Source organism: Hyperolius riggenbachi, chromosome 4 (assembly GCF_040937935.1).
Source record: "Hyperolius riggenbachi isolate aHypRig1 chromosome 4, aHypRig1.pri, whole genome shotgun sequence".
NCBI classification, from domain to species: Eukaryota; Metazoa; Chordata; class Amphibia; order Anura; family Hyperoliidae; genus Hyperolius; species Hyperolius riggenbachi.
In genome coordinates this window covers 79,826,053-79,843,308 of record NC_090649.1, presented here as the reverse complement: position 1 = coordinate 79,843,308, position 17,256 = coordinate 79,826,053, and the positions used below count along the sequence as shown (strand labels likewise).

General features: G+C 43.8%; 1 protein-coding gene across 1 annotated transcript in view; it reads left to right on the top strand.

Annotated features, from left to right (window-relative positions):
- LOC137570392 (cytosolic phospholipase A2 gamma-like) overlaps positions 1-17,256 on the top strand; it is a 140,602-nt gene that overhangs the window by 89,521 nt on the left and 33,825 nt on the right. Inside the window, exons 14-16 of the mRNA XM_068279074.1 lie at positions 5,572-5,655; positions 7,304-7,420; positions 12,012-12,086. Coding sequence (XP_068135175.1) covers positions 5,572-5,655; positions 7,304-7,420; positions 12,012-12,086 — 276 coding nt within the window. The remainder of the gene's footprint in view (positions 1-5,571; positions 5,656-7,303; positions 7,421-12,011; positions 12,087-17,256) is intronic.

Sequence of the window (17,256 nt, the reverse complement as noted above, 5' to 3'; positions counted from 1 at the left end):
ATACACAACCATCAGGAAGTGCAGCTTACAGAGAGAATAAAGAGTGAATACAGGAAATGACAATCCCAATAACATCACCCTCACATTTTACACACAGTGACATCTTGTGGTTGTTTTACTATAGTGCAGATTAAGGTAAGTATGTTGTTAAACCTCTAAAAGAAAACACACAGAGCAACCTGCAACACCACAAGGTGGAGGCAAAAAAGAACAGAGCAATCTCCCTATTGGTAATCAGTGAATCCCTTTGATCAATGCAATTGTAGTCAGGGGAAAGTATTTCTCTGATGCAAAAAGAACCTGAATCCAGTGGATAAAATTGTGAAGGGTCTGATTATCACTGAATATAAGTGTGGTCAGTAGACATGGCTCAGTGGCAGAACGCGGTGAATGATACCCATATAGTTACCAGAACAGATCACGGATGCTCAAGCTGCAGCATTCTGTTTCTGTAGTCGAGATGGGAGGGGTCCATCTGAAAATGGCGCCTGCGAATAATGGCGCACGGTGTTGCCGCTAATCCGGTTGACGCTTATCGCTATTTAACGTTAAAGCCTTATCGCTATTTAACGTTAAAGCCTTATTGTTATTTAGCGTTAACACACAGAACCCTCTCTGTACATATCCCTAACCCTAAGACCCCCCTGGTGGTGCCTAACCCTAACCACTTCCCTGGTGGTGCCTAACCCTAACCACTTCCCTGGTGGTGCCTAACCCTAACCACCCCTACCGGTGGTGCCTAACCCTAACCACCGCCCGGTGGTGCCTAACCCTAACCACCCCCCTAGTGGTGCCTAACCCTAACCACCCCCCTGGTGGTGCCTAACCCTAACCACCCCCCTGGTGGTGCCTAACCATAACCACCCCCTGGTGGTGCCTAACCCTAACTACCCCCCTGGTGGTGCCTAACCCTAACTACCCCCCTGGTGGTGCCTAATCCTAACCACCCCCCTGGTGGTGTCTAACCCTAACCACCCCCCTGGTGGTGCCTAACCCTAAATCTCCCCTGGTGGTGCCTAACCCTAACATTGACAGTGTTACATTAAATCCATTCACTGTTTTGCAGTTAAATAACTTCTGTAGTTTGTCTTATGTAGGGCGCTATTGATAAATAGCGTTACTGTGGGCAATAACGTCTGCTGTTTGGCATATGAACGGCACTATTGATAAATAACGTTACTGTGTGCCGTTTTTCTTTTTTTTTTCCCTGTGCGCCATTATTATGCAGTACTAACGATAAATAGCGATAAGCGTATCTTTTTAATGCGGTGCCATTTTTATGCATAGGCGCTGTGTGCTATTATTCACTGATCCGGATGGGAGAGCCAAGGCTCGTTGCAATGTTGTTTTTAGCAGAAATCGATGAAACATGAATTGAACCCGAAGTGGGTGACTGCTCAATGCCGTGCAACACTACAGGTGAAACACAAGAAATTAGAATATCGTGCAAAAGTCCATTTATATTATTCAACTTAAAAGGTGAAACTATTATATGAAATGGGAACCCTTTGCAGGTGTTTTGGACTAATTGGCTGATTAGAGTCTGACACTTTAAGCCTAAAATATTGAAAATTTTCACACTATTCTAATAGTATGAAATTGTGATTCTGGGGTTTTCATAAGTGGTGTAATGGTTAGCGCTCTTGCCTTGCATCGCTGGGTACCTGGTCGAAATACCAGCCTGGTCAACATCTGCAATTAGATTGTATGTTCTCCCCGTGTCTGTGTGGGTTTCCTCCAGGCACTCCAGTTTCCTCCCCATCCCAAAAACATACAGATAATTTAATTGGCTTCCCCCTAAAATTGGCCCTAGACTACGATGCATACACTACACCAGGGGTCCCCAAACTTTTTCGGTCAAGGGCCAGGTCAACATACTTTAGACTGCTGGAGGGCCGAAACATACATAAAATGATGTTGAAAAACATTACATTGAATCTAGGTATTGATTCCCCTCAATCTTGCCCGGAGGAGAACTCCCAGCAGTAGCCAATCAGTCTTGCGGCGCCCGAAGAATGCCTTTGTGCTCAGACAGTGAAGCATACTCAGGTGACAACCTGCTGTCCAATTGGACAGCAGTGTCACCTGATGCAGAATTGGATTGGAAGCCAGCAAAGGACTGCTCACTGGCTTCCACAGTATGTGGATGTGTGGTTCTAGCACTTCTATTCTATATGAGGGGTGCTAATACTTTAAGGTGCAGTGAGCTGCATCTATAAGTTATACATTTTGTGTTTGGGGGGCTAGTGAAAAAGCCTCAGGGGACTGCATTCGGCCCTTGGGCCTTGGTTTGAGGACCACTGCACTACATGATACATACATAGACATAGGACTATGGTAGGGACTAGATTGTGAGCCCCTCTGAGGGACAGTTCAGTCACAAGACAAAATACTCTGCACAGCGATGCGGAAGATGTCGGTGCTATATAAATACTAAGTAATAATAATAATAATAATAATAATAATAATCTGTGAGCCATAATCAGAAAAATTATAACACATACGTTTGAAATATCTCGCTTTGCATGTAATGAGTCTATTTCACATATTAGTTTCACCTTCTAAGTTGAATCACTGAAATAAGTGGAATTTTGCATGATATTCTAATTTTTCGAGTTTCACTTTATGGGCCATTGAACCCCCCTCACTCTAGCCCCCCCCCCCCCCCCCCCACACACACACACGCACCACACACACTACACACACAACACAGACACACACACACACACACACACACACACACTTAATTGCATGGAGATTTTACAACATGTCTGATCAGACTTTGATCAATAAACTGCTTAGAACTGGGGCATTAAATGATTAGTAGGTTTGAGCACAGTGATCGAATCACCCGGGAAATGAAGAAAATATATATATATATATACAGGATCTTCTCAAAAAATTAGCATATTGTGATAAAGTTCATTATTTTCTGTAATGTACTGATAAACATTAGACTTTCATATATTTTAGATTCATTACACTACAACTGAAGTAGTTCAAGCCTTTTATTGTTTTAATATTGATGATTTTGGCATACAGCTCATGAAAACCCAAAATTCCTAACTCAAAAAATTAGCATATTTCATCCGACCAATAAAAGAAAAGTGTTTTTAAAACAAAAAAAGTCAACCTTCAAATAATTATGTTCAGTTATGCACTCAGTACTTGGTCGGGAATCCTTTTGCAGAAATGACTGCTTCAATGCGGCATGGCATGGAGGCAATCAGCCTGTGGCACTGCTCAGGTGTTATGGAGGCCCAGGATGCTTCGATAGCGGCCTTAAGCTCATCCAGAGTGTTGGGTCTTGCGTCTCTCAACTTTCTCTTCACAATATCCCACAGATTCTCTATGGGGTTCAGGTCAGAAGAGTTGGCAGGCCAATTGAGCACAGTAATACCATGGTCAGTAAACAATTTACCAGTGGTTTTGGCACTGTGAGCTGGTGTTAGGTCGTGCTGAAAAATGAAATCTTCATCTCCATAAAGCTTTTCAGCAGATGGAAGCATGAAGTGCTCCAAAATCTCCTGATAGCTAGCTGCATTGACCCTGCCCTTGAGAAAACACAGTGGACCAACACCTGCAGCTGACATGGCACCCCAGACCATCACTGACTGTGGGTACTTGACACTGGACTTCAGGCATTTTGGCATTTCCCTCTCCCCAGACTTCCTCCAGACGCTGGCACCTTGATTTCCGAATTACATGTAAAAGTTGCTTTCATCCGAAAAAAGTACTTTGGACCACTGAGCAACAGTCCAGTGCTGCTTCTCTGTAGCCCAGGTCAGGCGCCTCTGCCGCTGTTTCTGGTTCAAAAGTGGGTTCATGCTTCCATCTGCTGAAAAGCTTTATGGAGATGAAGATTTCATTTTTCAGCACGACCTGGCACCTGCTCACAGTGCCAAAACCACTGGTAAATGGTTTACTGACCATGGTATTACTGTGCTCAATTGGCCTGCCAACTCTCCTGATCTGAACCCCATAGAGAATCTGTGGGATATTGTGAAAAGAAAGTTGAGAGATGCAAGATCTAACACTCTGGATGAGCTTAAGGCCGCTATCGAAGCATCCTGGGCCTCCATAACACCTGAGCAGTGCCACAGGCTGATTGCCTCCATGCCACGCCGCATTGAAGCAGTCATTTCTGCAAAAGGATTCCCGACCAAGTATTGAGTGCATAACTGAACATAATTATTTGAAGGTTGACTTTTTTTGTTTTAAAAACACTTTTCTTTTATAGGTCGGATGAAATATGCTAATTTTTTGAAATAGGAATTTTGAGTTTTTATGAGCTGTATGCCAAAATCATCATATATATATATATATACAGTACATGTACAGCCAACCTAGACCTAGCCATACACAGGTCAATCATGGCCCAATAGGCCAAGCTGATCAATGACTATCCAACCGAAATTCAATCAGATAGTGATTGATTCCTACCACACATCGCTGTCATAATTTAGACGGATTTTGCCATAAATCTGTTGCACATGCATAGCTCCCAACTGTCCCTCTTTTGGAGGGACAGTCCCTGTTTGGGAGCCCTGTCCCTCTGTCCTCCTCATTTGTCACTTTTTCAAGACTGTGTCCCTCTTTCTATGTAAATATATATATATTTCTCTACTAAAAAAGTGTTTGATTGACTCTAAACTTTATTCCCGTCCTTTAAATTGATATAGTACTAATTTTAAAATCTTAATATGAAGGAAAATGAAGGAAAATGAACCAGGATAGAAAAGAGCAGTGTGGTTTGAATTATAATACAACATATTTTTCTCATGAAATCTTTATGGTATGCGTGACTAGGGGTGTGATGGGGCGTGGTAAGGGGTGTGGCAGGGGCATGGCTTAAGTGTCCCTCTTTCTCATCTCAAAAAGTTGTGAGGTATGCACATGGATTGAACAGGTCATTACATAGCATAGAGATTTTTTAACATATCCATTCAAACTTTCAATTGATAAACTGCACAAATCTGATTGAAATTATTTGAACATATTGGAGAAATAGATACTGATGAATTTGATTAAAGTCATCGAATCTCAGAAATCAAACAGAAAATTTGGCGTAGGTATGGCCAACTTTAGTCTACAAATGATGACATTTTGTTAAGTCATGTGAACATTAGTTTTACAAACATACTTTGGGGTATAAATTCAGATTTTTTGGGGGGGGCACCGCATTTCTCTGGGCAACCTTCCATCCAGTCAAAAGAGGGTAAAGACTGCCCTAAACAGTATGGGCCCGGTCCAATTTACTTTTTCTCCTAGGTTGTGTTTTCACAATACAAGTAAAATGCCTTTTACGCCACCAGCAAGCAAGAGAATACTAAGAATATTTTGGACAGCAGTTTTTAACTAATTTTTGGTACTCTTTCAATTGCAGAGTACACTAGTTATTTTAAACAGAAGATGAAAAAGTATCTCCTAGGAGAAAACTTTGGAGAAAAAGAGAACTGGATCGGGCCCAATGTATTTGTAATTTAGATTTATTTTTTTATCCGGCTCACTTGTATTTTTTATTCTGCTCTTTGGTTAGTTTTTGTATGATTTTTATCTTTACTTCTCTAGGAATATTTTCAAAGCTTACTCCTGCAGTGAAGGAAACAGATCAAGACATTGGTGAAGTGGAGGACAAAGAGCTATCCGAAGAAGGTATGGACTAAGTTATAAATTATAAACATATGTTAGACTGTGTTAAAGTGTAGTGCAGCTACCAAAAAGTTAAAAAGACCAGTTTATCTAACCTTTCTTGGTAAGTGAGAACTTCCATCCCTCTAATCAATTGGATGGCTTGTCTCTGCACCTGCTTCAAAATTGCATATCCTTCCTGTAATGTAGTGCCCAGAACTGAATTCCATATTCCAGATGCCGTCTTACAAGAGAGCTGAACAGGAGCAATTTTTTATTTTCCTTTTTACTGCACCCCAAATTTTATTTGCTTTAGCTGCAGCTGCTTGGCATTGAATATGATTATTTAACTTGTCAACCAGTACTCCTACATCTCTCTCCAAGCTTGATTTCCCCATCTACATCCCATTTATTTTGTATGGTGCTAGACCATTGGTACAACTAAGATGCAAGTGACAAGCAGAAAAGTTACATGGTGCTGGAAGATTGGATGATACCCTTTCAGTTCCACCTCAACTGTAATTTGTCCCTTCTCTCCACTCGGAATGGCTGCCTCAGCCAAGAACTATTTAGTTTGTGTACAAGGCGAACACCTGAGGACACCTGAGGCAAAAATAAACGAATGAAATAAATCATTGTATCTATCTTCCTTCTCATAAAAATGACTTTTTAAGATATTCCAGTTTTATTTTATGTTTAAAACTACTTTTTAAGTTTTAACTGTTTTATTGTTTTTGCTCAATGACACATTCATTGAAGTATGCCAGAGCTAAAATCTATGATCTATTGACCCTTTTTATCTCTTTTCTGCTCTCAGAAGCCATTTTCTAGGAACGTGCTTTATAGTTGGAATTTCTTATCAGTGAGGGTCACACTGTAGTCACTTCCTGTCTGAGTCAGGACTGAGTCAGCCACTTACATACATTATATTTAACTCTTTCAGGCAGAGAAAGAAAAAAAGGAACACAGCATAGTTATTTGTGTGCTAGGCACTGTACATACCGATGTCTATCTCATCATGTCACCTCAGGTATCCTTTAAGCCTAGTGCATGCATTTGAGACATGTTGCCTGACTGGGATCAAGCCTTGGTCCTTCGGGTGAAGAGTGCAGAGCTGTACAGAGCTGTACAGGCATGTCGATATGCTAGTGACACGTTTTTACTATGCAGGGGGAGTTAGACCAAAGGAGTGACACACAAGGAGCTCGGCTGGATCAATCTACCAGTTGAGTTGCTTGCCAACGCGCCGGGGGGAGGGGGGGGGGATTAATCTGTTTAATCTAGTTTGTGTGCAGGCATTTTGTATCCTTACCTTCACTGGTGCAGCTAAGGAGCATTGGGTCCCAGTGCAAGTTTTACATTGGGCCCACCAAGAACTCTATACATTACAAATCATATGGCGCAAAAAAACCTGCCAAGGACATCCACGGTATGAGAGATGCAAGAAGGGGATGGGGAAGAGTTTGTTAAGGATTACTACTATTCAAATAATCTATAGAAGTGATCATTACCAGCATAGCACCATCGAAGAGGTAATACTGTGGTTGAGGGAGGGCCCCTCTGGCTCACGGGCCCGGTGCAGTTGCAACCTCTGCATCCCCTATCGCTACGCCACTGCCTGCCTTTATGTTGTCACTGTGTGTGACAGTGATCTGGTCTTTCTCCCCAACAGAGTTCTACTGTGCATGCAGAGGAAGTGGAGGTGCAACAAATCTCTGCTCAAAAGTCACGACCGAGAATACAGAAGAAGGAAAAACAGCCGCACAAGATACTTGGCAAGACTTGTATGGTAGGCGGTTTGCTTTTGACCAGCTTTTTATACCGTAATTAGGAAGAAGTGTTGTATTAAAGCTTGGCCCGCTGGGACCAACAGCTTCTTTGTTTTCACACAATACAATCTGAATAATCTGACAATCGCTCACTAAAAATTGTATTGTTAATGGACACCTCAAGGGTGCCGCTGTCCCGTGTAAAAGGTCCTGGACCACAGCTGTGGTTGCAGCTACTGCGCAAGCGCGGGCCTGTCTGTGCACCTCTCCAATCGCACTCCCATGGTTGGAAGCAGTCTATGCATGCACAGTTTAAGTTTTTGTAAACTGTGCAAGCACAACACACTCTCAGCTACCGAAGCATGATCAAGAGAGATTGAGAGAGAGGAAATGTAATCAAAACAGAATGTGATCACGTCCTCGGGATTGGCATAAGCTTCCTACTTAAAGAGACTCTGTAATAAAAAAAAGTTCACCTGGGGGGTACTCACCTCGGTAGGGGGAAGCCTCTGGATCAAGGCTTCCCCCATCCTCCTCCGTCCCACGGTGGTCTCCCTGCAGCCCATTAAATGCACAGCCGACAATTGTCAGGCTGTGCAATATTTACCTTTCCCTTCTCCAGCAGGGGAGCTGTTGCGGCTCTCCGCTCGGAAATAGGCGGGCATAGCCAATCTCAGTCAGGCCTGCTCTACTGCGCAGGAGACTTGCGCCTGCGCAGTAGAGCGGACCCAACTGGGATCGGCTACTTCCACCTATTTCTAAGCCGAGAGCCACTACGGCGCCTGCGCTGGAGCCGGGAAGGTAAATATTTACATGGCCGCCGTTCTGAGGGGCCCAGAGAGACCACCATGGGACGGAGGAGGACGGGGAAGCCTCGATAGGATCCAGAGGCTTCCCCTTCCCGAGATGAGTACCCCCGGGGGTGGTTTTTTTTAGTACAGACCCTCTTTAAGAAGAAAGTTCTGTGTTTAACTCTTTGAATGCTGTTCTGCTACCATTTGTTTTCTGATAGTGAGTTTTAAGCAGTAAATAATGTTTTAGCACAAAGAAAAAAATGCTGAGTTTCATACCACTTTAAATGTACCCCTGGAAAGGATAACGAGTACTGCATACAGTACACGGAGAGAACAGTGTTTGGGGTAACAATCTCTCAGTCAGAGCAACATCTCTCCGCTGCTAACAGTTGTTGCTCTGCAGTCCCAACCTGGTAAGTAGGGATGATCAAAGAGATGCAAATATTCTCAGAGTTTATCCAAATGTATGTATATTTTTTATACAAATATATGCAGCTTGAAAATGGACCAATCAAGTCCCACCCAGGTTTACATTGATTGGTCCATTTTCAAGCTGCAAATATTTGCATAAAAAATGTACATCAATTTGCATAAACTCAGAAGTATTTGCATCTCTTTGATTACTCCTACTGGCGAGTCTGTTTAGAGTATCAGACTACAAGTCTGAATTATTCCTGCCTGCAGTCAATTCCTGTAAGCGCTGTAGGATAAAACCTTCATTGCAGAGATAAATACTTGCTCTACTTGCATAACATACGTATTGCACTGTCCACGTTTTGATTTAGTTATTTTTCTACAGTAAAAAAAAAAGAGAAAATCCTTCTTAGCATTTCCCATTTTAACTGTGGCTATTTTGAAGCCAATCCTGATGTCATTTTCTCCCTTAGGGCCCATTCACACTTGAGCGTTTTGCCGGTGATTTCGGCAAAACGCTCAAACACTAGCGCTTTTTGAAAGCGCTAGTGTAATAAAACCCTATGGGCCCATTCTTACTTGGGCGATTTGCGCTAATCGCCGCAAATCGCCCAAAATCGCGAAACGCAAACACATTGCCTGCACCATTTTCAGGCGATTTCCTGGCAATTGCGTTTCAGTGCTATAGAAGCGCTAGACGTAATCGCGGAAAAATCGCCACAGTGTTCAGTGATTTTTCCGTTGAAAAATCACTCACGCAAAACGCCAGCAAAAATCGGTGTTTTGCATTTCTAAGTGTGAATGGGCCCTTACTCTCTTCTGCCTGATTGTGTATGCATTGCCCGCCCTTCACTATAGAAAGTGCATTGTCTCAGCATGAGAAATATTGGCCAATCAGAGAGGAACAGAGGGGAAAGCAGGAGGGAAACAGGCTTCAGCCATTCAGAGAGGAACAGAGGGGAAAGCAGGAGAGAAACAGGCTTCAGCCAATCAGGCTGCATTAGTTAAGTCTGAGGAGATAGCAGAGAAGCAAAAACTGCAACTTCCTTTGTGTGTTCCAAATTGTGTGTGTACCAAATAAGAGTCGGGTAAACTGGGGAATGATAATTTATCAACAAGAAAAGTAATAGTGATTTTAACTTTTGGAATGCCTGGTTAGCATCCTTGTTACTTGTTAACCAGATAAAATAAAGAATTGATTTTTGATTTTATGCCCGACAGTTACACTTTAAATAAAACCTTGGTTGTTTTATGCATCACCACTCCAGGTTCCAGTACACTCAGAACTGTAGCCTGAATAGTATTATTACACTGCCATGTGCACAAGAAACAGTCTGGTCAACTCAGAAAAGACCTTTAAATCAGAATGTTGCCTTTGCAGCTTCAAAAGAATTATCTCATTTGTGATAAGTGCACTGCTTTTGAACCAGCTGGCAAAATGTAATGCGCAGTAAATTTTTGGAACGCTTTGATGTCTATCTGACAGCAGAGGATATAGAAACTGAAAGCAGAAGTCCTCTGATATTGTCTCACACTGCCCCCTAGTGACAAGTCGCCATAAATACACATTACAGCAGTACTAATTAGTAGCAAGGAAATGTAACAAATAAGAAATGAAAAAAAAATTGCTAAAGTGACTAAATAAACTGGCTGCTAAACAGTTAAGAAGGCAAAAATCTGTTTCACATAGCATTTTAGTAAGGAGGCTTTTTGATCCATTTCAGCCCCTTGTACACCCCTAGTAGTTGTGGTTAACCATGAACTTGCTGGGCAATCTTTAAGGGCTGGAACCCACAGGAGCGCTTTTGGCAGCGTTTTGGCAGCACTGCGATACGCTAGCAGTTTGCCAAAACGCTGGGCTAATGTTATGGATGGGGCAACTTCCACAGGAGCGTTTGCGTTTCCCAGAAACGCAAACGCAGGACTTGCAGCATTTTGGGAGCGTTAGCGCTTCAATGTAAAGTATTGAAACGCTTGCAGAAACGCTCAGCAAAACCTAAACTGAGCGGTTTTGCTATCGTTTTGCGGTTCAGCACTCTGTAACAAAATTAAAAATAATTCACAGGACCAATCAGGATAAAAACGCAAAACGCAAAACGCTACGCACCCGCTGGGCAAAAAAATACAATGTTGCAAAACGCGACCGAAAACGCGCATGAATCCGCTTGCAAACCGCTCAGACAAAACGCTAGAGGTTGCGTTTTGCGTTTGCTGATTTCAGTGGGTTCCAGGCCTAACTCTTCATTTTTCAACTTCTAACCCATAGAGACCTATTCATCCATGCCATGCACTGATAAGGATCAACCAATCCGAAACAGTCCATATGTATCAGGGGCGTAGTAGAATCCTAATTCAGGGGGAAATTCAGGGCACTTTTGGGCAAAACATGCAAAAAAATGGGTGTGGCCATGCAGCAGAATGTGGGTGTGGTCGTGGGTGGAGTCAAATTTACATGAACTTAACAGAGGTCTTAGTAGGTTTGCCCTGCAAAATGTTGGATGACGCCCCCCCCCCCCCCCCCCCCATTAATAAAAAAAAATACTGTATAGGCAGTGTCACTTAAACATAACTAGGTAGAGTTACCTGGCTTCTTTGCTGGCTTGTCTGGCTTATTGCCGGGCAAGCTGGTCTGCTGCCAGGTTGTCTGGCAGTTTCACCATAGCATTTCTTGACCTTTTAGTGGACCCCCTCCCATGCTTCCGCTCTACAAGTCTGAAGGCATCCTCTGTAGCTGGCAATTCTCCCCATCATCCTAGAAACAGATGCTAGTTGCTGTAGAATCTGATTCATTCTTCGACAATAGGGGGAGAAGACCTGAAGAGAAGATGTCTGCAGAATCTAGAGACCATGCAGCCAAAGGCAAGTACTGCCCCTGCTGCCTGACTCTGCCTGGAGGACATCCGGGGCACCACAGAATAGATCCGGGGCATGTGACACTGATCTTTGGGGCTAGCAACGCCCCTGGTATGTATGCTGGAATATTGTGGCTCTGTACAATTAACAACTTGACACATTACAACCTCATTCAAGCGGTTATGGAGGTGTGTTTAGCTTTCAGGGACAACAAAGAGATGATTGCATATTCAGCAGTGGTGCATTGTGGGAGACCTCAGAGCTCACTTCAACCTGAATAATCACAAACACCTTCTGTTTTAAGAAGGCAAATTTTGCTTTGCATAGCATCTTAGTAAGAGTGCTTTTTGGTCCTTTTTAGCCCCTAACACAGTTCTGGTTCACCATCAGCTTGCTGAGTAATTTGTAACTCAGAATAGAACTGAGATTTAGATGTGTGTAATGTAATGCTGAGAGTCTTGTGCATATAATGCAAAAAAAATACCTTTCTGACTCCATTAATTGGTTAAGAAACCTGAACTCCAGCACCAAACTTCTATGTTTCTTGTAGTGTTTTATCGTATTATGAAGTGTCTCGGCAAATGGGAATGGGGAACACTCAACAACTTCCTCTACAAGTGCAAAGGTAAGCACATTTCTGGAAATCTACAGCTGTCGACACGAGGTGATCATCACACAATCTGGTTGTATCCAACAATAATATTATGTCTGTGGCACCAACAAATATTAATTTACAATTGTTTCCTTCGAAATAAACTAAGTGTCTCTTCCTCAGTGTTTAAACCACATGTATGTTCAGTGAAAACAGTTCCTACACTTGGCTTTCAGACTTAAAGTGGATCCGACATGAAAAACTAACTATAATAAGTAACTTGTCTATATATCTTATCAGAATCAGTTTACTCGCCGAGTACGACAAACATCGCACCCGGAATTTTTTGTGGAACACACGGCCTGGAAAGTTTGATATACACACAGAGCAAAAGAAAGTACAAACGGATCAAAAGACAATGCGATAGATATAATATAGTTTTAGGCGGCAGAGAGATTACAACATAACAAGCATTTACTAACAAGGTTACAACATGATATTATATGGGCAGCAGTGCAAGTCTAACGTGCTTTACGAGGGTGGTGGCTCGAGTTCAGCGGATGGCTTGGGGAAAGAAAGTATTTAGATGTCTGGTGGTCTTGGTGGGGAAGGATCTGTAGCGGCACGGATCAGTGAATAATGGCGCACAGCGCCTATGCATAAAAATGGCACCGCTTTAAAAATATATACGCGTATCGCTATTTATCGTTAGTACTGCATAATAATGGCGCACAGGGAAAAAAGAAGAAAAACAGCACACACTAACATTATTTATCAATAGTGGCACACACTAACGTTATTTATCAATAGTGACGTTCATTTGCCAAACACCAGACGTTATTGCCCACAGTAACGTTATTTATCAATAGCGCCCTACATAAGCCAAACTGCAGACGTTATTTAACTGCAAAACGGTGAATGGATTTAATGTATCACTGTCAAGGTTAGGGTTAGCCACCATCAGGGGGGTCTTAGGGTTAGGCACCACCAGGGGGTGTTAGGGTTAGGCACCACCAGGGGGGTGGTTAGGGTTAGGCACCACCAGGGGGGTGGTTAGGGTTAGGCACCACCAGGGGGGTGGTTAGGATTAGGCACCACCAGGGGGGTCTGAGGGTTAGGCACCAGCAGGGGGTGGTTAGGGTTAGGCACCACCAGGGGGGGGGCTTAGGGTTAGGAACCAACCGGGGGGTCTTAGGGTTAGGAACCAACTGGGGGGGTCTTAGGGTTAGGAACCACCAGGGGGGTCTTAGGGTTAGGCACCACCAGGGGGGTGGTTAGGGTTAGGCACCACCAGGGGGGTGGTTAGGGTTAGGCACCACCAGGGGGGTGGTTAGGGTTAGACACCACCAGAGGGGGTTTAGGGGTTAGGGATAGGTACAGAGAGGGTTCTGTGTGTTAACGCTAAATAACAATAAGGCTTTAACGCTAAATAACAATAAGGCTTTAACGTTAAATAACAATAAGGCTTTTACGTTAAATAGCGATAAACGGCAAACGTATTAGCGGCAACACCATGCGCCATTATTCACAGGCGCCATTTTCAGATGGATCCGTAGCGGCGACCCAAAGGCAGGCGGACAAAGTAGCGACTGCCGGGGTGAGAGGGGTCATTCCGTATTTTATTTGCTCTTGACCACAGTCTGGAGGTATGTAAGAGGTCCAGAGGTGGAAGGGGTGACCCAATGATTCTCACCGCGGTATTGATAACTCTCTGAAGCTTGAGTCTGTCGCTCACAGTAGCGCCTGTGTACCAGACGACGATGGAGGAGCAAAGAATTGACTCAGTGGTGGCAGTAAAGAATGTTGTCATCAGTTCCCGCGGCATCCCAAATTTCCTCAGCTGCCTCAGGAAGAACAGCCTCTGCTGGGCCTTCTTCTAGGCCTTAGAGGTGTTCTCAGCCCACTTTAAGTTCTTGGTGATAGTGGCGCCTAGAAACCGGACACTCGACTCCCTGGAGACGTTGGTGCCTTCAATGGAGACTGGGTCGAGTGTGGGAGGGCGCCTTCTGAAATCCACTATTAGTTCAACTGTCTTTGCTGTGTTGAGTACCAGCTGGTTGTTCTTGCACCACCTGCAGATGCGTTCAATCTCGTTCCGGTATGGGAGTTCCCCGTCCCTGCCGATGAGGCCAAGGATGGTGGTGTCTTCTGCGAATTTTATAACCTTGACAGTTGTCAGTTGATCTGCACCTGTTTGTGTAAAGAGAAAACAGGATTGGGGACAGTACACACCCTTGCGGGGCACCAGTGTTTGTGGTTCTTTCCTGTGAGGAGCAGCTGCCAAGCTTCACTAGTTGCGTCCTGTTTGTGAGGAAGTCCTTGATCCAGGAGCACAGAGTGAGGTCGAGGCCAAGTTGTACCAGATTGTCGTATAGGATGTTTGGGCAGATTGTATTGAAGGCCGAGCTGAAATCAAGGAGGAGGATCCTGGCATAGGTGTCGGGACCATCGAGGTGTTCTGTGATGTATGTCATAACAATGTTAATGGCGTCCTTGATGGACCTGTTTGCCCTGTATGCAAATTGAAGTGGGTCCTGGAGGGGGTCAGTGAATCGCTTAAGGCGAGAGAGGACCAGTCTAAAGTTTAGATAGTTCACACAGCAAATCTATCTGCAAACCGCTTCAACAGTTTATTATTTATTGATTCCTGTCATACAATGAGGGCAGCCATGTTCTGTTTGTCACAGCACACAGGCAAGCTGATAGCATTTCAGCCCTCAGCCCCCCCTCCTCCCCTCTGCCTCTGAAATCTATGGCAAGTAACCTCCTCCTTCTCCATCTGCCCAGACTGAGCTCCCATAAGCCCTTGGTACATGAGTCTGAAAATGCGAAGGCTCTCTGAACCTATGTGCGAGACTTGTTTAGTTTATAGGGAATTAGAGTATTAAAACAAAACAAAAAAAATATTTGGCTTGAGGAATGTCCTATAAACTATATGAAAGGAACACAATTATGCAATGAGTAAAAGTTTATCTCGGATCCACTTTAAGCCTGCTGGCCTATAATGACCACCTCTGCCGGGAATCCAGCATGTATACTGTCACAAGCCCCCTAGTGGCCGGGCCGCACAATGCCTTCCAATTGGTTCCAGCACACAGACCATGCAATTGGTGTGCAGAAACTGCTGGGATTTTGGCAGCAGACCGACCAGAAGGGAGCCTGTGAGTTACGGTAATACAAATTACACACTATTTCAGGGTATAACTGCCACCACCTCTGTTACCATGGGACAGAGGAACCCACTGACTGGCTGACTCTAGACCTGCAATTAGAAAACGGGTTAAACACACTCTATTTTATCTAGCTATCAACAATAGTAGTGACTCTCCAGAAGCCAGGGTTCAGTTTTGTGTTAATAGGTGAATAATAGATGTAGCTGAATAAATAAATGACATTAGCGTCATTTATTACAAATGCAATATAAATAATTAATATATACAGAAAATCGTTAAAATCAACAATTATAGAGACAAATAATAGCACAGTATGAAAAATAAGGGAAGAAAATACTTAAGTTCGTGGAAATATGTCCTTCTGGGAAAAGAAATGCAAAGTCCTTTTTCAGAATCATAGGCCTTTAGGCATATTTTGTAATCCAAGCAGATGTTACAGTTCCAAGATGGCTGCTGGGTGGTCCTCTGCCCAGCAGCCGGTCTAGTTGTAATCCAGATGATATTAAGATGGAGGACTGAAGTTTGCCTGCTGGCAATGCGCTTTTGATGAAGCTGGTTTGGGGGTGTGGCAACGCCTGCCCACTCTGAATTACCCACCAATGACAGCACACCTCCTCCTAGGGGAATTTTGAGCTTAAATTGTAAAACACTGTAACTTATAAACAATAAATGTCATATTTAGGCGGACAGCAGATTCACAATTGTCAGAAAATACAGATTAATATGACATCTTGTATGAGTGCGTTAGGCTGTCCTGTCCCCGAGAAGGGTCGTACACCCATAACTGGATGGGTTATTGTTATGAATTTTATATCAGCACATTGGGCAGATTTTAACGAATAAGACTATATGAATTTCATAGCTGTGCTCTACACGGTTTTCATTTAACAGACAGAAATCATAAACCATAGCAAAGAAATGAACAGCGCTACTTAAAAACAGATAAGTGCCTACCTGCAAGAGAGTGCAAGCCCCACTTGTGGGATAAAATACACACCTAGCATACACATAACCTTTCTACCACTGGAGGATGTTGGTTTCCTGTAACAGCTTGCATGCAACTTGTTAAGTACTCGTCCCTCCCACTGCAGAGAAGTCATCCCCCTATGGGAGGGGACCTAACACTAACTAAATCCTAACCTATGCATATGCATAGCCTGGGTGCGTTACCAAGTAAAATCGAAAATTGCGCAAAAGGTGGATCAGCGCATCACCAGGCTGCCTCCGAATGGCCTACAATCAGAGGTGCGCTGGGGCCCCCCAGAAACTGCAAACGCACCTTGAACCCAAACAGAAGCTCTGCATATACGCCAAAAGCAAGGCTGCTAACTGGGAGCAGCTGACAAAAAATGAATTAAATTAGTACATAGCAAAGAAATGAACAGCGCTACTTAAAAACAGATAAGTGCCTACCTGCAAGAGAGTGCAAGCCCCACTTGTGGGATAAAATACACACCTAGCATACATATAACCTGTCTACCACTTGAGGATGTTGGTTTCCTGTAACAGCTTGCATGCAACTTGTTAAGTACTCGTCCCTCCCACTGTGGAGAAGTCATCCCCCTATGGGAGGGGACCTAACACTAACTAAATCCTAACCTATGCATATGCATAGCCTGGGTGTGCTACCAAGTAAAATCGAAAATTGAAAATTGCGCAAAAGGTGGATCAGCGCATCACCAGGCCGCCTCCGAATGGCCTACAATCAGAGGTGCGCTGAGCCCCCCCAGAAACTGCAAACGCACCTTGAACCCAAACAGAAGCTCTGCATATACACCAAAAGCAAGGCTGCTAAGTGGGAGCAGCTGACCAAAAATGAATTAAATTAGTACATAGCAAAGAAATGAACAGCGCTACTTAAAGGGACACTTAAGTCAAACAAAAAAAAATGAGTTTTACTCACCTAGGGCTTCCAATAGCCCCCTGCAGCTGTCCGGTGCCCTCGCCGTCTCCCTCCGATCCTCCTGGCCCTGCCGGCAGCCACTTGTAATTTCGGTGACAGGAGCTGACAGGCTGGGGACGTGAGTGAT